At 37.0% G+C, this 23,161-nt stretch overlaps 1 protein-coding gene across 5 annotated transcripts in view; it reads right to left on the bottom strand.

The window, feature by feature from the left end:
- CLCN3 (chloride voltage-gated channel 3) overlaps positions 1–23,161 on the bottom strand; it is a 59,316-nt gene that overhangs the window by 11,794 nt on the left and 24,361 nt on the right. For all 5 annotated transcript variants that reach the window (XM_053940036.1, XM_053940034.1, XM_053940037.1 and 2 more), the window contains 7 exons: positions 10,211–10,368; positions 9,129–9,228; positions 7,341–7,528; positions 6,566–6,688; positions 5,041–5,247; positions 3,911–3,991; positions 2,168–2,713 (listed from right to left, as the gene is read on the bottom strand). In XM_053940036.1, coding sequence (XP_053796011.1) covers positions 2,168–2,713; positions 3,911–3,991; positions 5,041–5,247; positions 6,566–6,688; positions 7,341–7,528; positions 9,129–9,228; positions 10,211–10,368 — 1,403 coding nt within the window. The remainder of the gene's footprint in view (positions 1–2,167; positions 2,714–3,910; positions 3,992–5,040; positions 5,248–6,565; positions 6,689–7,340; positions 7,529–9,128; positions 9,229–10,210; positions 10,369–23,161) is intronic.

The following is a 23,161-nucleotide window of genomic DNA, read 5'->3' on the forward strand; positions in this document are numbered from 1 at the left end:
GAGCAAGTTCAAATTACACTCCAGAGGAAAAGATTTGTTGTGTGTCACATGTGTCATCTTTGGAAGAAGCAAGAATTAGGATATAGGTAAAACTTTCCACTTCTTTGGTAGTGCAGCTGTGTACCAATCATGTTCTGAGGCAAAACTGTAACTCCTTCCCACCTGTTGATCAGCATTTAGACACAGCAAGGAGTCTACTGATAATAAGCAATAGAGTTTAAGTACAAAAGCATGAAAGAAAAAAAAAAACAAACAAACAAACCAAAACAAACCAAAAAATGCCAAACCCCTGCCATATCAGCCTCCTGGTAATGCATGTCCACAGTAGTACTAGCAGCAGGATTCACCTTGCCCCGCTGGCAGCAGCTGGGTAGCTTTGCTCACCTCACAGGACAGCAGTTCCTGGGGAAGATGTGTGTTTGCAGATGGCTACAGCTCCAGGAACAGACCTGGAGAGCCCAGAGGACCTTTATAATTATTTAAATGACAAGGTAATATTATTTCTTCTCTTTTTTTCCCCCTTCTATTTTGAATTTGCTTCTTTTATAGAGATAAAGCCTAAAGCAAATAAATATCATTAAAGTAACATCCTCTTCTCCAGATCCTAGCTGACATTCTAACTAACCACATGCTTTAAAGCTTCCAAGAAATTCATGTAGCACAGTTCCATCTCAGATGGAACAACATGACTCCTTGCCTATTGGCAAAGTAATAAATATATTCTCACAACTTCAAAAAAATATTTCCACATGCTGAAGTTCTGAGAAAATGAACAAAACTCAAATGAGGTATAAGCTCTCCCATTCTGTAAACCAGTGAATTCTACCTAATATGCAGTGTGACAACCCCATGTGGTGACAACCCCATGCAAAAGAACCAGATGCACATAAACACGTGAATGGTAAAATAATGTCCCAGATATAAATGAAACCCAGTAAGTGAATACAAAACTAGACAACAGATTGAAGCGGTCACATCACACAACACTGCCTGTATTATGGACCTAAGGAAGAGTAGCTTTTGAAATATACACTCTAAGATTCCTCTTACCCACCAATCAACACATAGAACTTAACTTCAAATAACAACCTGCAACATCTTCTAAAATATCAAAACATGAGAAATACAACATGACTGATGTTATTGTTCTATCAGTTACAGAATAGTCGAGGTTGAAGACAACTGCCCCAGATTGTCTACCCCTGCCCAAGCAGGGTCACCCTCAGCAGATTGCTCAGGCTTGCAACCAGTCAAGGTATGAGTACTTCCAAGGACGTTCTCTGCACAGCATATTCCAATGATCAAACACCCTTACAGAACGGAAGTGTTTTCTTATGCCTGCTGTTACATGGACCAGCAACTTACACTGAAAAGTTAAGGCAAATTTAAACACAAATCTTGCTTAGTGAACATTCCACAGGAAGTTTGCATTGACACATTTGATTATGTACTTGCAAAAAACTACGAAGGGAGCCTGACAAGACAGAAAACGATGAAGGTGTGACAGTTATACATCATCACTCAGGAAACAGCCACAGACTGGGGAGAAGCTGAAGCCACTTCCAAAACAGATCAATGAAACAACTGGGAAAACCAAAAATTATGCTGCTTGTAATGGAGAAGAAATTTCCATTACAGTCACATGAACAAAGCCCACTTGCTCATCACAACATGCAATACTGGAAAATATAGCAGAAGAAGTCATCACTGTCTCCTTTTAATATCTGTAGTAATTAGATTTATGTGAACAATGAGGAGAGTAGGCATAAGAATTACCACAAATGAGCAGTGTAAGGGGTACAGTCTGTTCTTCCAAGTAACAGACTAGGGAATCTGAGTGGTTATGCTAGAACTTTGCTCCTGGAAATTTTAGAATCATCCCTTATTGCTGAATCAGGCCCATACAAACAGCCATCCATCCACACAGTTACTGCTCCCTACTGCATTTAGCACATTTCTATTCAGCTGAACAAAGGGCTATTCTGAATTTAATTAAAGTCCTCTTTGCTACAGGACTTGCTTATTAACCAAAAGTAAAAAGGCCTTTTTTTAAAAGAAGTAACATGAAAAAAAGTAAACAAAGCTTCTAGCTTCAAGAGATGGGAAATGAGAAAGGCAATAATTAAATGATCACAGCAGATACGAGAGCTACTGCATTCACACGTACCTTGATACCAAAAGTGAAGACTGTCATGATTATTTTAAATATGAGTGCTAAACACAACTGCCATATAGCTGAATAGACTCCAGTGCCTGCTGGGCGGTCCGGAATATCGTCCACAATTTTGCTTGCATTCATATCATTTCTGTAGTCACAGAGCGAGGAGGATTCTAATGGCCCACAGTCTGTGAAGAGCTCCTTAATAAGCTCACTGGTGTTTAGCCTTGTATATGGATTAGGAAACGCAATCACAGCCGTTATTGCTGCAACAATAATAACCTCCAGGACAGGATACTTCCCAAATTTTGTAGATTTGCGTCGACGACACCATGCAATATTTGCTCGGATGAAAAATGCTCCCCAGAGCCCACCAAATACTCCCAGAAGAATAAAAGGAAGCAGTTCAAAAAGGTACCAAGGAGTGTGATATTCTACATAAAAAAGAACTAGGCGGCTATTACCAAAAGGATTGATGGACCTTAAAACAAATGCAGCTACTAAAGCAGCAAAAAACGATCTCCATAAAGTTTTCAGTGGGAAATAGTAACTGACCTGCAAAAGACAATACATGAGAATTATTAGTGATTCAATTAAAGACTAGGAAAAATAGGTTCATGCATGTGTTAGAATACTGCTGCTCACATGGTATAAGCTAAAAAAATTATTCCTATCACTTGGAGGACTGGCACTCCAGCACATTCTGCATTTTTAAAAAGCTCAATAACTCAGATTTTAAGTCAATACTACAGTAATGTTGAAACTACTGCTGTTTTAAGACTGTTAGGAAATTATGCACTGCAATTTATGCTTAGAAGCTGCTCTGCTTTGTGTCTCTTACTAGCCTTCATGAGAACCAGAATACTAGCTGTACTCTCAGATTTCCTGCTAATATTTCCATCTCCTTTCAGCCTATATTGAAAGGTTTATCACAGATCTGTTATTTGTAAGAAGTATGATTAAAACTAACAAAAAAAATTAAAAGGCCTCAGAACATGCAATTTCATTCTTAAGCCCCACATAGCCTGATTTGAATTTTAAGACAGTTTTCTTCTGCATTTTCTGGCAACAGAGGAAGTCCTCAAAATACCCACAGAATATAATAAAATTACATGTGAAAGAATATCTTCCCTACTTTTCAATTCAGAGATTTTTAGGGCTTCAGTTGTCTTTAAAAATGCCAATGATAGAGATAACATTCTTACATATTTTGAAAATTACAATTAAAACTAATTTAGCATAAAACATTTTTTGGAGAAGAGAATTTGCTTGCTTTGCAGGTAAGTTTTATAGTATATTTGCCCTTTTAATAATTATCATATTTTTGTTAATTATCGTATAATTGTGTTTAGTGTCTGAAGCTTTAAGTAATGTTTAAAAACTTGCTTTACAAAACTGTCCAATAAGTCTTGAAAGCCTTTCAAATATTAAGAGCCCCATTTCTTTTATTTTTCAGAATAAACTCCTAGACTGAAAAGCTGCTGTGTCTCCATCTGTATGTATACTGTAGTTATTAACACTCAGCCCTTTTCCAGAATAAAATAAGTGAGAATAAAGTAAAACTGACATTCACTAAAAACATATGTATCTTTAGGAGTTTGCTGGTAGCAGGACTCTTGGCTTTGAAATATGGGTTAAAAAATAATCTCCTTCTTAGGAGAGACTCCGTAACTTAAAGGAGTCTGAAATTATTTAAACTAAGAGAGATTTTTTAAAACATTTATTCTTCAAGAGTGCCATCTCTTGACATACCTCCTCCAGACTGAAAAGGACTCCTCCAATTGGGGCACCAAAGGCTACAGAAACTCCTGCTGCTGAGGCAGCTGACAACACCTGGAAAACAAAGGTGAGGGGGTTTGTCACAGTCTATGTTGTAAACATGAACAACAAAACCTCACTATAGCTATAAGCTAAGTTTGCTGATGATAGAGCAGAGCAGATGCATGGCAGAGCAGATCTTCACCCTGCAGCCCTTGCAAGCTCCTGGGAAGCTCCTAGCACAAGTCATGGCCTGTGAAAAGGAGCCCAAGCAGGAGCAGGTTTCTTGAAGCACTGCAGCCTGTGAGTGATCCAGGCTGGGGCAGTCCTGAATGGCTGTACCCTGAGGAAAGGACCCATGCTGAAGCTATTTGTGAAGGACTGTCTCTCATGGGTGGGGCCCCTCATTGGAGCAGAGAAAGAGTATGAAGAGGAAGGAGCAGCAGAGACACAGTATCTATCCCCTTGTGCCACTTTGGGATAGAAGAGTTAGGAGTGAAGCTGAGCCTTTCAAGAAGGGACAGTGAGGGCAAGATACATTTAGTTTTGTTTTCATTTCTTGCTACTCTACTACTGGCAGTCAAGTAACTTTTCCTCAAGTCTGGTCTGTTTGGCCTGTAATGGTAACTGGTGAGGAATCTCCCAGTCCTTATCTTGACCTCTGAGTTTTTCATCTTACTCTCTCCTGCTGTTCTGCACAGGACAGGGGGGTGAGAGAACTGCTTGGCTGGCACCAAGTCTAACCCACCACACTCTCATCAACAACAGTGAACTGAAACAGGGCAAAAAACACTGTTGTCACCAGAAACACTTTGTTCATGGTTCAGAGTACTCTGCTGTCCTCACAATTAAAGACACTCATCAATTACCAAAATGTAAAGACAAGCACAGAAAGAACTTAAATAAAACCAAATGGTCTCTGAAGTGGAAGAAATACAAACTGACTCTGCCATAGAAATTATTAACTGTGAGAATACTGGGGATAATACATTGTTTTTAAGATAATAAATAACAATTGATAATCACTAAACATTTTCTAAGAGAACAAAGATCATCTTTTAAACAAATCAGTGTAAATGCATCAATATGCAATACATTCTAGAAATGTTTTTTCAAGAACTTACCTCTCTTTTTTTAGCTTCATTTGTACTGTATTTTGGAAAGAGGTAGGAAAAAATATTCCCACAGCAGCAGGCAACATGTACCAAAGGACCCTCTTTTCCTAAACTCAAACCTGATGCAACAGCCAAGACTAAAGTAATGGTTTTTATCATCAAAGTCCACTTCCCCAAGTAACCTCTGATGATGAAGCCACTCAAAATAGTTTTTATCTGGAAGAAATAAAAAACTGTATCTGTTACTGCATTCATCAGTTTTCAGAAAATAATTCATCCTTTAATTTTAGCTGCAGAACTCCAAAGCCAGCCTTTTCAAATTACTAACTTTGCCACACTTTAAAACATGTATCATTCAGATGGCCACACTCAATCTATCTGCTTGCCAGAAGCTTTTCAACCTTGCAAACTTTTTGCAGCTTTGCAACTTACTCTAAAACACTGGGTAATAACATACAACTACAGTATCAATTACATTTAGTAGAAAATTAATCAGCAGCACCTTCTAAGACTAGATTCATTAGTTTATTATGTAAATTACTGAGCAAAAGGCAGAAAATTTCCAAATGAAAAATAAATCTGCTAAAACCATACTCAAGATCATCTATTGCAGCAATATCCCAACTTGCACCACAATCACTCCTGTTTTCTCGTCATGTTTTACCATCACTACATAAAAATCAACAGATTTCTTCACATAAAGATGGAAAAGATCAGCCTATCTCCACCAGGAAAACGTGTCACTTGCCAAAGGTATTACTGTGCTTAACAATGCTATATTATAAGCCTGGAAAATATGCCCATGCAGAGTAAATAATATACAGCTATCATAGGACAACATGTCCATAAATAGGATGTACACAAAATACTGGGCAGCTGTGTCTAGAAAGTATAGACAGCTAGATTTAAAAATTTAAGATTAAATTTCTTCTGGAATAATGGCACAGAACTACTCCAGACTTAAACAGAGGTGGATTTAAAAAAATGTATTTACAGAAAAACTGAAGAAGTGAGACTGACCAGAATTGATTTGACTTTGGATTTTTCTCTCCCATTCTGTGGATAGTAGCAATTGTAAACAGTGAGGTTTTGAGGATACTACACATTTCACATTGTGACTGTCTGTTGGTTTGTGCTAGTCAAGGCCACTACAGCCATTGCAACAAAAGATTGATTGCTCTATCAAATGACCTACATTGTGTCAATGAATCACTGCTCTCTTATCACCATAGGGAGGGTGTGGATTAGGGGAGGTTTGGAAATCATTCTTCAGAAGTATACTAATCCAAATGCTTCCTTAAAAAGTGGTCCCGACAGAAGCAAAATCTACTAACCCAGGAGATTCTTTTAAATTTGGGGCATTTTCTCAGAAAAAAATAGCAAAATTACATGTTTTCAGTTTGAATGCTTGTATTAATATATTTCTTCAAAGGCAAAGGGGGCTTCCTCTTGCCTTTCCCCTGACCCACTAAGGCAGCAGTAATCCACACATTAATATGAAACACCTATAATATATATATTAATTAGACCTCACCTCAGGTATCCCTGAGCCACAGGCATAGGGAGCAAATACCTTCACCAGAGAAACTGCTAAGAAGGCAAAGCTCAAAGCCCAGAAAATGTACATGATGTAGTTCATTATGTATGAACCTGGACCCTAAAAGGAAAAACAAAAAGTCAGAAAATAGATTTGACATAAGAACAAAATCACTATTTAAAATAACCCAGAAGTACTGTTGCTGCACGTACATTTATACACACATTTTGAGGCACAATAATTGTTGCCAAGAGAGAGTTTTGTTTGAAAAACATAAAGCTATGACACCTGCACATTAGCACAGACTGTGTTAGAAAAGGTAGAAAATGTTCTAACACTTCATCTTATTAAAAAAAAAAAAAAAACAAAGAACAAGTGAATTTTAAATACCTAAAGGCTGCTAAAATCTAGTGAATATTGAGTAAATCTTCCTTATTAAAAAAAACTTGGTAGAAAAAATAAAACAAATCTATTAGTTATCAGAGAACACCATACATGGATTTAATTTACATACAGCCATGATCAAGAATAGAAATTCTCGTGTTATTAACAGTTCTATATCTCATAACTTCCTTACATTTGCAATACTCCAAGCCCCCTTGCAGTTCATGAAATACACATTTATTACACTATAATCTAGTAATCATTTCAAATGCTGAAAAATGGCACAGATAGTACAACCCAAATTCATATTTAGAATCCTAACCTTAAGACCATTATTTTTTTTCCCTATTCAGCCAAGCTGTTGAAGAGACCATCAAAGAATACTCACTTCTGCTTGCCCAATTATTAGTTCTGCCCATGTTTTCCACTGCGGACATTTATCTCTCTCTTCAAATGTGGTCTCATTTGAACCCCAACAACACTGTTCATGGTTAAACCACAAAGCACTAAGGCAAATGCCTTCCTTCAAGTCAGTCATCCAGTCAGCAGCTATGTCAATTAATCCTGCCAATGCCCCTGTTGTAGAAACAGTTTTGTATCAATGTTCTGGTAAACAGAAATAACACACACAGCTAAAATAAAGGAATGTGCTTGTATTAACTGAAGTATTAAGCATTGACTTAATTAAATGGACTTTAATATACTACTAATTTCCAGGATTATATCCTGGTTTTGTTATGGTAAGACTTATTTGATAATAATTTGAAGAATTAAGTACTTTGTATATTTCCCAAGTTAAATTAGATTTTTTTTTCCTTTTTTTTTTTTCTTTATACCACAGTTCTCCAACAGTCCACTGAAACCAAGGAATTAAGAGTAAAAAGAGAACTGTTACTTTTGTGTGATGGAGCAGTTTATATGGCACCAAGCCTGCTGGAAAGAGATGGGATTGACCTGTCTAAAAGGTGGGAAAGGATTCTAGCCCATGTGTTGGCAAGTCAAAAGCAGTACTTCCGTAGAACAGAATGTCAACCAAATTATTAAAATACATAAACATAAGATCTCCTTGTCACTGAAGTCAAGGTTGTACCATTTAAGATTCACTACACATACAAGAGAAGGTATCTGAAACTGAAAAACCTACCAGTGTTCAAAATCAGAATTTGCTCACTTTGTTACTCAAAAACAGAATAAAGGAATATTAAAAAACAGCAGCTTAGGGGATTGGAAACACTACACTGCATGTTCCCACTGAAATTATCATAAACATTTTCCAGTAATTATGCACTCCTGGTTTGAGCATCCAGAAGTATATAAACATGCTACAAACTTTGCATATGTATTAATTTATATGTGATTTGTGAAAGTGATTATGTATATACCTAAGCAGTAATTATACTGTTACTATGCTTTTTAATAGGCATAGCCTTACTCCACAACTAACTTTCCTAACATTTAATCTAAAATGTCTATTTGAAATACTTATTTTGAAAAACTGGGCACAAAGTTTGTGACCTTTCCTTACTGCAGGTTTTAGTCTCTTCAAACTATACTAACAGAAAAAGCAACAGCATTGCCTGACCACTGGGCCACAAACCATTGGATGGCTTTAGTTGTAAAATCCATTCTAAAATACGTTAAAAAGGAAAGAGAGAATTGTAGTTCAACAAACTTTACCTGTTAAAGTCAGTATTTTCTGTGGAAAAACCTCAGTAAACCTAACCAACATAAACCAGCATAAACATATAGCTAGAATTCACTAATCCATAAACACATGCTTTACAAGGAAGTGTGCTTACCAAAAGGACATATATACCAGAGCTACTTTTACAATCAACATTGTCACAAGAAATCCTACAGGTAAAAACCAAAATTTTACAGAAAGGGAAAATATAAATGTCAATCACAGGATTAAAGAACATTGACAGTTTAGTAGGTGGAAATTCAAAAACACTTGAGAAACCCTCTCTAAATTCAGTAAGGATTTTGGTTCCCACTTGATCAGTAAACCTTCACCTCAAAAAGCCTGTAAATCAAGATAGTAAAATTTTTCTTCCCTTATGGAATTGTTGTAGTAGACTGAACCAGATCTTAGCTGGGTTGGTGGAGAACAAAGAAAAAACACAACAACTATACTTGCTGACAAATATAAGAAAAGAATCGTGTTTTCATTTACCTGATGCCAAACCAGTTAATGTGACTACCAACCATCCTGACCATGCATCGTACAAACTTTTTGTCATTTCCCATGCTGATTCTTTCTTCTTGCTGTTAATCTGCAAAGAGAAATTGATATGTAGCGTTGTATGTATTTCAGTAATATGAATAATGAAACAAAACGGAGCATGACATACAAATTGCATGATGCAAACTGCAGGCAAATAAACCCTCTCTTGAAACCACAAGTGTTCTGCTTGTATTTAGTGCTTTACATAGATAAATCAGCTTAATTATTCAGACATCAAGCAACTGACAGAGAAACATATATTTGCTTAATTTAAAGAACTAAAATCCAGGAAATACATTGTTAGGATAATTGAATACCTTCTATGGCATACACCTAAAATGTGAATTTTAACATTATTTCCTTCCTATAGAATAAATATTTTTTGAACCTTAATTAAACTGTTAGCATACTAATAATAAGCTATTTCATATGATTCAAATTCTAGAACTTCTACTTCAAATATAAACATCCTTAGATTAAAAAACACGTAAAAGTAAAATAAAACAAAAAATTTATATCTACTCTATAGTACTTCTAGACAACTATTAGTAATGACATCTGAAGTTATTGTGCTGAAAAAGTTGCTATTCTTATTTTATCCTTATTTACTCTGTGCACTTAGATGCAGTGGCACAGACACACTTGTGTCAGTACAAAAGCAATATACATCACGCTTCACTTTTCTACACAAGTACCACCAAAGCCACTACTCTACTATTACAAATACATCTACACTGGAAAATAGCCTTAAATATACTAGCCATGCAAAAAATGCAGTACTTTAAAAATGGTATTTGGGGACAGGGACCTAGTCCCGCTCTATTAAATTACTACTTCCTTTCCAAGTTATAATAATGCTGCAAGACTGCAGGTATCCAACAAAGCAGTGCTTTTTAAACAGTATTCAAGTAATTCTAGCTGATGGAACTATGTACATATCTAAAGGACATGCCATCTATTTGTATGTGTTACTAAATCAGACCTTAACTCCAACATCCAACTAAAAAAGTACTATTATTTATCTCAAGTACCCGTCTATGCCTTTCTCTGTCTTTGCATTTCTCTCGAACCCAGTCAATGGTATGGAAATCATCGTATGTTCCTACTCCAGGAATTGGCTCATCCAGAAGGTCCAGTAAATGTGTTGAACTGTTGATATTTCCTCCATTTGTCATTGTATAATGAGTTCCTGCAGCAAAGAAACACAGGAATCAATTAATTCTGTGATAAATTAAGTATTCAAACTATATTCATAGCACATAAATTTTTGAACAGCTAATTAAGACACTTCCCATAATAAGTGTATTGTATTGTCATTTATGTCTCTCAATGCTGCATACCACTCCTCTTTACTGTAATTCAGCTGTAAGTTAAATTTATATATTAGTGACTTTTGTGTTTCCATTGGTTAAATAGGAATGTCCTAGTCAAATTATTGTTCTGTTTTGTATGCAGACGGCTCCAGAAAAACTTCAATAGAAGCAAGTGGAAAAAAAGAGCAACTTTAACACACATTTAATTTTAACTTTATTACACTTTATGAACTACTGGTGGAAAATCTGTTTGTAGAATAATAAAGCAAGGATGACTAAAATACATTGTTAATAGATTATATGTGCATTGAAAAAGCAACAAAAACACAAACAAATACTCATATTTTGTTTTAATGTATTTTTTTCAGGTAAATCACAGAGTAGTCCTTGGTCATAAAAACTGGAAACATTGTATAAATAAAATATCTTCTGCTCATTTGTCATCACTAGTTAGTTTCTTCACAAGAAGCTTGCAGAGAAACAGCCCCACAAATATTTACTGCACTGATCAAAATAAAGACCAAGGTTGGTGGGGTGGTAGTGAGAATTTTTCCATTTTCAAAAGTGATTATAGTCTTTTTAAGCTTTCAAATGTCATAAATTCCATAATATATTCGGGTTTTTTTCTTAGTTCTCACTTTTTGACTAAGAACAAAATAATTTGCCCAACAATATACAGCACACCACAGTAATCTCTATTCATAAAGACAAAGGCTCAAGTGGACGAAGATTTCTATCAGTTTAGAGAGACACCAGAATTCATTTCACTAGACCGACACTGGGATGTTTAGACAGATAGAGGGTTTTTTAACCTGGGGTTTTTTATTGTTGGCTTGTTTGTTTTTATTTCCAGGCTTCTTTAATTGAGCTTCTTGGTATTGTCAGCCGAAATTTCCAACTAACCAAAAAACCAAAACCAACAAACAAATAGCTTGTCAAAGGACCTACCTGTAAACGTCCAAATGCTACAAATGCTGAGTTTACCAGCCCAAGCCCTCATCATAATGCACAATTAGATTTATATATAAGTAAAATGTGCCTTTTCCCTTTACAAATGTGAATTCTAAGATCTAGAAGAAGCAGTGTGACACCTGGCATTACACTATGACCAAAGTGGCGCCTCAGTCATCTATTGCTTAAGAGGTCATGTTGATGCCTACTATATAACATATTGTTTATTCACACATTTTCTTAGTGGTGAAAGACAAAACAAGAAAACAATATAAAATTTACATTAAGACAAAATGCAATCTATAATTTTCAAGATACACAAACAACTATTATTACAAATTCTATAAAGATTAAAAGAAAAGTACAGAAGACAATGCAAATGTAGCAGACAGCTCTCCAATAACACCAATACCTTTCTCTTATGTGAGCCTAGCTGCCATCTTTAGCTTAATACCTTTTTCCCCAGTCTAAATTCCCCCTCATCTATTTCCCATAGCTAAGCCCTATAAATCTCTTCCCAAAGCTGCTGCTAGTCTCTCTTAAGGCAGATAAAAGGAAGCATTCCCTATGCTTCCATTAATAAAAGGCTAACAACAACAACAATTTAAATCAGATTTGATAATAGAGGTGATTGTGAAAACCTTGCTTTAGGATAAAGGATTCAATTCCCTTGCCATTTCCAATTCTCCTAACTAGAAGTCTAAGATACATGCCTGGATGGCTGAAAGGGCAAGGTGATCTTATGGAAGAGATACTAACAAAATTCACAGTGTGATAACTAGTTTAGCTCTCAGAATTAAGACAGTAACAGAATGTATTATTAAAATATTATTTTCACATGAAATCAGCTTCCTCTGGCAAAGCAAGGGGACATAAATTAATCTCACCCACAGCTTAATTATTAATCTCCTACAACGTTCCAATGTGATGACACAGTTTCCTGAATCTGAGTGAGTAGGGTTGGGCAAAACCTTGTCTTTGCTCTGGAGGAATTGGTTTTATGCCCTGCTATAAATGAAGCAGTACCAAACTACAAGGAGCATGCAATCCTATGCCACAGAAGGCAAAGGAAAGTTGAGAGTTATAAATGCATCACAAACAGTAAAAGATTATTTTATGCATATCACAAGGTGCTAAATTGGAATTCTCTCCAGGGGATTATCAGAGATGCCATCATCAGAGATGGCATTATACTAATTGCATCTGACCCACAGCAGAACTTGGAGTAGATTACAAATGATGGTCATTATCTAGATACAGTAAAAATCCCACTGAAACTATGTCAGGTTCCTACTCTGCCAACAGTTGCTGGCACACCAAATACTGGAATATAAGTAATTATTTTACGATGGAGAAGAGACATAGAAGAAGATATGAAGCTGAAGAGGAGGTTTTGTTGAATGCAGAGCTGCCATGAGTGCCTGATCCAACAGGTGAATAGTCTGAATAGCTGTAATCTTTTACCAAGTGAGAAAACAGGCAGCAGTGAGTGTGGTAGAAAGGCTTCCTTAGAGCACCATGAAGAGGACAACTCTACAAAATCTGATGCTCTGCATCTAAGATACAGAACTCTGAGATTACATTCTCCTGTTAGTAGTATGATCTATGTAGTATACAACTATTCTAAAGGAGATGCTAGAGAAATATACTTTTACTAAGACTCCACATCTTTCCAAGCTTTTGCTTCCCTTTCTACCCTTCCTTCCCTAGAAATTCACACAGCAAGATGCTCCTTCCAGCTATGAAGATAATGATTCTCATCAGCATAAACACACAAATTCTTACTATTTATTCCCAGTTCCAAAGTGTCATTAAATGTATTTTCAACACAATGTTAAAACCCTTACCAGAATACAAATATTTCATCACAACATTCTAACAATCAGGCAGGAAAGCATCATTACATAGATAAATTGTAGCACTTAACAAACCTTCAGAATTATTTCCCTTCCGTCCTCTCCCTCTTCCCCAGTCCTGAAGTTTCAAGATACTTTCTCAGGCTACATGCTTTTCGCCACAGTAGAAGCAGTTTTGGTCTTAAAAACCACAAAAAGCACTTAGTACACAAGATGTATAGGTATAGCCTCTAGCTATGATAAGACAACGCTTCCAAAGTTCATATGAGGACACCTAAGCCATTTTGGAGCTGTAAAGAAAGTAAAACTTTTTGTTACATATGAATTTGCTTAAGTTTTTATGAGACTGGAAGCTAATGGTAAATTTGGCATGCAGAACTTCTATTATTTCTGCTATTCCAAACTAACCCACGTTACTAAAGAGAGGGAAACAATACACTGATCTTCTCAGAGGCTTAGTACAACTCATAACAATATGACATAACTTATAAAGCAGACACAGTCATTCCACATTTGCAAAAGTAAGGCAAAATCACAGAATAGTTTAGGTTCAAAGGGACTTAAAGATCATCTAGTGCTTGGGCAAGGACACCTCTCACTAGGTAAGTTGCTCAAAGTCCCATCCAACCTGGTCCTGAACACTTTCAGGCATGGGGCATCTACAGCTTATCTGGGCAACCTGTTCCAGTGCCTCACCACCATCATAGTAAAGAATTTCTTCCAGGATCTAATGTAAACCTCCTCTCTGTTTGATATCATTCCCCCTTGTCCTGTCACTATGCACCCTTATAAATAGTCTTTCTCCATCCTTCTTGTAGGCTCCTTTCAGGTACTGGACGGCAACAATTCCATCACCTCAAAACCTCTTTTCCAGGCTGAACAAACCCAACCCACTCAGCCTTTCCCCATAGAAGAGGTGCTCCAGCTCTGTGATCATTGTGGTGTCCCTCTGGTGGACTTGCTCCAACAGGTCAGTGTCCTTCCTGTGCTGGGGACCCAGAGCTGGATGCAGCACTGCAGGTGGGGTCTCACCAGAGTGGAGCAGAGGGAAGAATCCCCTCCCTCCCCCTGCTAGCCACACTGCTTTGGATGCAGCGCAGGACACGTTTGGCTTTCTGGGCTGGGAGTGCCCATGACCAGGTCATGTCCAACTTCTCATCCACCAACACCTCAGTCTTGTTAAACATCATGAGATTCCCATGGGTTCACTTCTGGAGCTTTCCAGGCCCCTCTGGATGGTATCTCATCCTTCAGGAGTGTCAACAGCACCACTCAGCTTGGTGTCATCTACAAATTTACCAAGCACGCACTCAATCCCTTTATCTATGTCATTAATGAAGATATTAAATAACACCAGTCTCAATATGAACCCCTGAGGGACACCACTTGTCACTTATCTCCATCAAGACTCTGAGCCATTTACCCCTACCCTCTCATGTGACCATCCAAGCAATTTCTTATCCATCTAATGACTGGATAATGGTTCATGAAATCCATCTCTGTCCAGTTGAGAAAGAAGGATGTTGTGGGGGCCCATGTCAAATGCTTTACAGAAGTCCAGATACATGATATCTGTTACCCTACCCTTTTTCACTGATGGAATCACTCTCTCATAGAAGGCCACTGGGTTGGTCAGGCAGGAACCTTGGTGAAGCTTTGCTGGCCATCCTGAATCGCAACACGTAACTGCTGTGAGCTGCTGCAATCACAGACTGCAAGCTTCTAGACAGTAAGAGCAACATGCTTCTTCAGAAAAAGGAAACTCTTTTGGGGGAGTCAGTCACTCTAAGTCTTGAATGAACTACCTTCTAGAAAGGCAGCTGACTTTTGTTATCCTTCCACGCATGTAATTCCAAGCCTTGAGCACAATCCTTTCTCAGCAATCAGCTGTGGTATTGCTGAAGAACTGTTTAAACTGAAGTTGTTAAAAAAAATATATTGCACAATGTTAAAAGAAAAAACTATAATAAGCATTAAGGTTAGCAGTTAAACACTGTACTTTGGGACACCTGATGAGAATGAAGTACAACAAAAATGCTACACAAAAGAAACCACAATAAGAAAAGTGGATTCCAACACCATAAAAAAAAGCTTTTATGTCTGAAGAAGTGAAGGATTTTTTCTTCTTCTATTTTTTAAATTTTAATGAGAATGTAAAAAATACAATCCAAAATTGCTTGAGAAGATACTATGTCTGACAAAAAAACGAACAGTCCTTACCATATTACTCTCCTGCATTTCTCTTTGAACATGAAGTTATACTCAATGGCTCTTGGGTCCCAACACCGATCCAACTTCCTGCTTTGCCTAGCTAGTTTCTGCTGATGGAACCACTAGGTAAAAAATTACAAATTGCTATACTCACAGAAGCTGCTTTATATATCAGGATTCCTCCCTGCCTTTTGTCCCTCATTAAGGCAAGGAATATCTCTCCTTTAATATTTTATAGATGTGCCTCATACAAGCAGTATTCAATCTCAATTGATGTTGGAACTCTGATAAACATGACACACAGCTGATTTATGTAGATTACACACAGCAATCTTGAGGCCATGCACAGTATTTTTAAAAGCTGCCTCACCTCCTGCAGCAGTAATCCCATACTGCTTTGTCTTTCTGCAACTCAGGAGATTTCTTTCAAATTTGAAAGTAACCCTGGAACACATGCAGCTGATCAAAGATGTGTTTTTAAAAGAAAAATACCTGGTAAGTTTATAGCTAATTTATTGCATACAAGAAAGTCGTTTTACAACATGCATGCTGCTCCTGATTCATGCATAACTCTTCAACAATCCTCCCCAACTCTTTCCCTGCATGCCGTGTTCCTTCTTTTCTCATAAAAATAATGACAAAAGAAACACCAAAATTTAAGACAAATGCTACATCCTGCATAGCCAAACAATGCACGACAGATTTTTATGTGGTAATCCACCACGTGATTATCTGAACAATTACCCAGTATCACCTAGAGAACAAATCCTCACAGCTACACCCCCACAAGAAAATAAGGTACAGAACTGAGACATGAACAGGCTTCTGAAGAGCGTGCCTATCAGAGTTAACAAGGGACCATAATCTTTTGATAAAGTTTAAGACCCCTTCTATATGCTACACAGCACATGATATCCATCTTCTGAAGGCACATCACAAAATACACCATTGTCTCAAACTGAGCCTGTATGATCTTATTCCATTTTAAGAAATGAGATATACCTCTTGGGACATAATTATGCAGTAAGACTGAACTGATCTAACTGACTGCTGGCACACAAAGAGTAGATCTTGCTCCCCCTATTTCTCCCTGCTCTTCCTGGTCACACACTCCCCCACTCTCATCCTTGGATCAGCTCTGTCACCCTTGATCTGACTGTACAGTAAACCAAGCCAACATGCCAATCCAACTAAGCAAACTGCCAAAACCAAAAAAATCTGCCATTATAAGGAACTGGAATCAAGTTTCTGTGGTGTTGGAGAAGAAACAGAGCCAGTGCAAGGGCAAAAACTGAGAGAACAGATGTGGAGCAACAAGTTCACCCCCTTCCATTCCAACGAACTGTTGGACTAGTTATCCTGAAATACATAAACACACCCTTGGGGTCTTGTTAGAGTTTAATTATAACTTTCTGCTGAAAACAACAACTATAACTATTAATGTCCAGACACTATACAGTAACATCTATTTCACAGAGCTCAAAACTCCCTAAGGTTTAGAAACATTCCAGAGTTGTGAAAACAACAGATAAACAATGTCAATGCTGTATTCAATGGCAGAGCAATAGCAGGACCTAATTTCTCAAAGGTATTTCTCTACAAGCTACGTAATTGTTAATTCTTACAGCAAGAACAGTTCCTGCTGCTCACCATCCCTTTTTCTAAACAGTGCACAACTATATAGCATTCGCCCCAGCCACTGTTCTTACAGCTCACAACAGTGCAACATGTCTCCTTCGGGCTACTCCCAGCAGTGTGAAAGGAGGAGGGAAAAAATAAATGCACCTCTGGGAGTGAAAATGAAGTTAAGTCAGATTACAGTAAAGGCTGGAATAAGCTGCCTCTGACATGACCATCCAAATCTGCTGAGTGTTAAAATCAGCAGGGGTTGTAGCTTTCCGGAGGCCAGATTCTAATCCAAGGCTTTGCTTCACCCGTGTGCCCTTGGGTATTAGCTGGCAAGGGGAGTGGAGGCAGGGAAGCACCCTATGTGCAGCGCACACTGTAAGGATCACTTACACTTGTAACAAAGAAGATTTGAATACACAAGGTATGTGCTAGTGCCTCAGCTGCTTTCTGTTGCCATATGCAGACCTCAAAATATGAGGCTTTCAATTGAAAAGACAAGAAACAATCATCAGTTTATTTTAATTAGTCTGTTTGTTAATGACTCAAAAAAGAGTCATTAAGCACTATTTCCTCTTCCTGGCTAGATACAATTTTTAAATTTTAGAATCAGAAGCACAGGACACAAAGCCAATCTTATTCGCTACTGTTGATGTTTAACAGTGTTAAAGTCCCTGTAATCGGGTAATACATTCCACTTGCAACTATGAATTTTCAGCATGTCTCTTCAGTTAGCTCTTCTAACTGCATCAAAGGCTTTCAAAGAGAAACTGGTCTCTGCATTACAATCAAAATGCATATAAAATTGACACAACTATATATATACACAAACTTAAAAAAATCAGCTGGAAAAAATCTAATAAACAGGAAACAGGAAGATATGGAACAAGTTTTGAGGAACAAGGATATGTTGTACTGTTTACCAAAGTACTGCATGATAATACCCTCCATTTCATCTGCCCCCAAATAGATCTGGGTTTAAAAATAACGTTTTAAAAAGTAGGAGTGAAATCAAAGTTCATCAGTAGCACCTCTGAGTTAAACCAAGACTTTTGAAGATTTGTGTCCGCCACAAATGGGCACGGGAAAAAAACCCCAAAACCGTGAGCTTTGGCTTTTCAATTTAGGTGAAACAAACATTTCTGTTTCTATAATGCAGCACTAAAAAAAAAGATTTACTGTTACAGATTTCTTTTCTTGTAGTCATAAAGGTAGATTTACTATGTTTATTTAATTATGTCTATGATGAATAGGGACTTCAGATATGCAAGTGAAAAGTATTGAGATCCTCCCACTACCAAATTTACAACTTATATTTAAGATGAATAATGAGGAAGGAGATGAGAAAAATAGAAGGTATAAAAATATATAAAGTTAGATAAAGCAAGCATTACAAAAGGGGAGTTATCTATGATCTAACAATGACCAAGGCCATCAGAGTCAGAATGCCAGAAATTTAGACAATTAGATTTCTAAGTGCCGTTGCTGCATGTACATAAGAGCAACTTACTTATACGTTGTTTTAGAGGGCAAAGATAGGATTCAGCAAAAATAGTAATTCTGTTAATATGATTATCCCAATCAAATCACATTCAGGCCCAAGGAGGGCATAATCTTGGTCTGTTTAATAGTTTTCTAATATTTCAAAAAAGCATCAAAAAATTCTTTCCAAAATTGAGAAACATGCTTCAGAGAGAACCCTACCAGTTATACAGCACGTGCAGACAGATAACCTGTAACTACCTAAATGAACTGTATTTACATCTGATGATACTTCATGTTAATCACCAAAGTTAAATATGCTAAACTCGTAATTGAAAATCCTTATTCCTCTTTTATACAAGGAACCTTAAAGCACGGCAGAAATAGTGCCATAATCATACTGAGTTTCTCCAAGTTAGGTTTTTTCTCGAAGTATTTAAAGTTAGAGAATGATGATAATCTTGATCACATTTTCTGTTGTGAGCATGTAATTAATCTAGAAAAATAATCTTTTAACTCTTGTTCTGCAACCAATAAAATTTCAGGGTCAAGCTCTAGCTCTGAGCATGTGTACACAACTGTCATACCCATTTATTTCAAAGTCACACTGGTATTGACTTTTGACTTATTACTAATAAGAGGACCTTAAGCAGAAATGCAATCTAAAATACCAAAGTATAAGTTTTATCACTTAAGAGCATCTGAATTGGCTCAGTATACATCTGACTCAAAGTCTTCCTAGGCTATTATTAAATATTCTCTGCCCCACAGTTTACAGTAACAGGTGAGGCTCCAGATGGCTGAGAGGTTTCCCCTGTTACTATCAGTATTGTCTAAGCAAGAGAAGTTGCACCTTCATGGCTGGTAACTAGTGCATGATAAATGAAATTGTGACTTATTTTATCTCCCAAAAAAATCAGGTTTACAAAAACTAAGTAATCAGTACATCTGGCATGTTCTTTATACACGTAGTTTTCACATCTCCTGGCTACTGACTCTGTCAGAGATTATTAGCAAAACAAAATTTCAATAATTTTGCTTGAGGACTTCCAAATCTTTCTTAAATCTAAGACAGGACTTTCTTAAATCTAAAACATGTTTATGTATATGCAGAAAATAACTAGGAGTCAACAAAGCTTGTGCCTACTAAAGATCAAGTCTTGCTTGATCTGGTAGCCTGGCCACTATACATGTTCTGCTATTGCTCAGATTTCAAATTTTTAAAATGGGGTAAAATTAATGCTTATTTATGAATAATAAAAAGAGGGTCAGGGGTAAAAGAATTAGTGTGAGCATGTTTGTGAATAGCTGGAAGATAAGCAAGATGCTGACCATTCTGAACTTTCAAAAGGGTCAAGGTAGTAAAAACAATGCAAAGATAAATCTGAGGGCAACACAAGTAATTTATTTACATATGTTGCAGTATATAGTTTGTTATACAAAAAATTCTTACAAAAATTTACATGCCAGTTACTTGGGATATATTCAATCCTACATCAGAACTTTTAAACTCTTTCTGAGAAGTAGTATTTTTAACTCTTATTTAGTAGAGAAGAGAGCAGAAGTGAATTGTGTTCCTGAATTTTTATTTGTGAGTCAGGGAGGATAAGTAGGTCTGGAACAATGCATTTAGTATCGCATATAAAGAAATCTTAGGACAGCACAAGTCAAAGGAGCTCCTAGTAAGAAGTATTCAATAATATCTGTTTGGCTTTTTTTTTTTTTAAGAGACAGTAGTGAGTAATCAACATAAAAGATAAACACAATTAATAAATACATAATTTTAAATCTTTCCATTTGATATTTCATAGTGTACTTGCATGGGAAAAAAAATCTTAATGCAACAGATCTAAAGCTAATGGATCAGGCCTTTAATAATAATGTATTATAATACTTCCTATTTCATCTCACTGAACATTAGTGAAGGTTGTTAATTAAACCTCAAAGACCCCTGCTGATTTAAACAGTCATTTCATAATTGTTGAGGTACAGCTACTTTGGGTGAGCCACTGCAGTCAATTAGTGTAACAAATGCTTTGATATTACAAAGCAATTTTGCATGATGTGAACATTACTCAGCAGGACATACCAGTTGTGAGTATGTGAATAAGGGAAAAAATTCACCAGCCTTTGACAATTAAGTCTGCTTTCTTGGAATATCTTTACCCATGATCTCTGAGCTTGTTATCACAATGCTGTGAAATCGACATGAGAGGAAAATAAAAATCATGGTAGTACACAAAGTAATGTGAAGAATTCACTTTCAATTTCTGGTTTTGTCTGCTAGCATTTTGAGCTTTATTTTAATAGCTGTATCACAATAACAGATTACTGTGACACTGTAAACCAGCAGGAAAAATAGTCACAAATTTTGGTTACATCTATTGGAATAAACTTGTCTGGAGTCATCTTATGAGACATATTGTCATGGTTTGGTAAGTACTTGAAAAATTCAGAATTGCAAAAGATTATGGTGACACTATTCAGGTTTTGTTGTTGGTTGCTTGGATTTTTTTAAATCTAAACTCACTAGAGCAAGCCCAAGAAGTACAAGTAACATTTGCTTTGAAATACAGCATCAGAATACGGTAAGCACAGGCCCTAACAGAATTCAGTGGAACAGCAAAAATGACAAGTCGCAACTGGGAATTGTCTTGTTGGCCCCCAGCAGTGTCACCACAATGGAACTACTTAGCTGAATCCTCCACAGTCTTCATTACAGGATTTGCAAACATTATGTTTAACAGCAATACTACAGTGTGACACACACCACTTTGCACTGCAAATATCTACTTTCTGTATTGTATAAATCAACTAAAACCTGTTATTTTCCAGGAATATACAGCTTATCACATTTCAATGTCTGACCATAACTGCAGAGTCTGAAAGTGTCATGTTAGGACTGTTTTGCAGTTCTCATATTTAAATCCATCTACAAATCTAAACTCACAGAATGGTTGAGGTTGGAAGGGATCTCCAGAGGTTACCTCGTCCAAACCCCCTACTCAAGCAGGGCCACCTAGAGCTGTTTTCCCAGGACCATGTCCACATGGCTTTTGAATGTCTCTGAGGAAGGAAATTTAACAAGCTGTCTGGGTGACCTGTTACAGTGCTCAGTAAAAAACTGTTTCCTGATGTTCAGAGGGCACCTCCCATGTTCGATCTGTGCCCACTGCCTCTGGTCCTGTCACTGGGCACTGCTGAGAAGTGCCTGTCTCCACCTTCTTTGCATCTTCCCTTCAGGTATTTATATGCAGCCTTGGTAAGATCCCAAATTCACATTTTGCAAGTATTTTAAGAAAATACCCCCCTCAATTTCTCAGAAGAGGTTCTAAAATCTGACTTAGAGAACTATCTAGCACTCGCTAGACAGTGTAAAATTTGCTTGTCTAAAATAAACTGTATTGGAACTTGTTGTTCCAATACAACTTGATGTTCTTAAGTTATGCTGGAAAACATTCTAAGAATCATAAAAAGACAACAAATAACCTTCTGTGTAAGCTACTAAAGGACAGCTAAAATGTCAGATGAAAATAAATGATGATCTGTTTTATTTACAGAAATAAGAGTTTGCATGGACATGCAAACCAATAAATTACATGGAGAGAAGAAAATCATTTTATGTAAATCTTATCTCTGTTCTCAGCCTACCTCCTCTCTAATGCTTACGCCAGCAGCTATAAATGTTCATAACTTTCTAATTTTAGATTGCCCAATTTAAACAAAAGTAGGAATTCATTACATTTATTGTTTTAAATGCCACATTGTGACCATCCAATCCAAACAAGAAAACATACTTATATTTTCAGAATTTGAAAGCGTAACTTTTACTCTTGCTACAACTCCTCAGAAAAAAACCAAATCTTTACAGAACATATTCTGCTTTAAATTTACAGCGAGAAACAGAATGTAGACTCAAAAGAGGATTTTCCCCCCTCTTTTCTTTCTAAATCTGTTTCCTTACAAGCAACAGTGTAGAGAACGTGAAGTACCAGTTCCTTATGAGTTCATCGATATTTGCTGAGCCGACACATTACCATTGCAGAGCTTTCCCTTGGCATATCAAAGACGGCAACAACCGGTCAAGACTTAAAACCAGGTACGGAAACTTCAAAGCCAGACAAACACTGTCCCTATTCATGCTAGAGGAAGGCAGGTAAATATTCTATTTAGTAACTCTAGCTAATTTGGTCGTAGTCAAAGACAAACACAGTTTTTGGAGGGTTTCTTTTCCTGCACGAGATGGCTTTATTGATTAAAAAAAAACACACACACAAAAAAAACCCGAGAGGGAGCGAAAGGCAAGCCTGCCACATATCGAAGATGGAGTCACAGGGCGATGAGATGTGAAGCAGGACTGATCTGCCCGCAGAGAAAACAATCCCTGACAACACAGGAACCAGCCAGAACTGAATTCTCCTCCCACAAAAGGAATCGGGCAGGCGAAGAAAAGCAGTTCGATAATTAGCAAGCCTTTACGTCCCCGTTTCAAACGTGGACAGCGGTCCCGCACGTACAGCTATGCAAACAAGTAACCCAAACG

This window comes from Vidua chalybeata, chromosome 4, assembly GCF_026979565.1.
Source record: "Vidua chalybeata isolate OUT-0048 chromosome 4, bVidCha1 merged haplotype, whole genome shotgun sequence".
Lineage (NCBI taxonomy): Eukaryota > Metazoa > Chordata > Aves > Passeriformes > Viduidae > Vidua > Vidua chalybeata.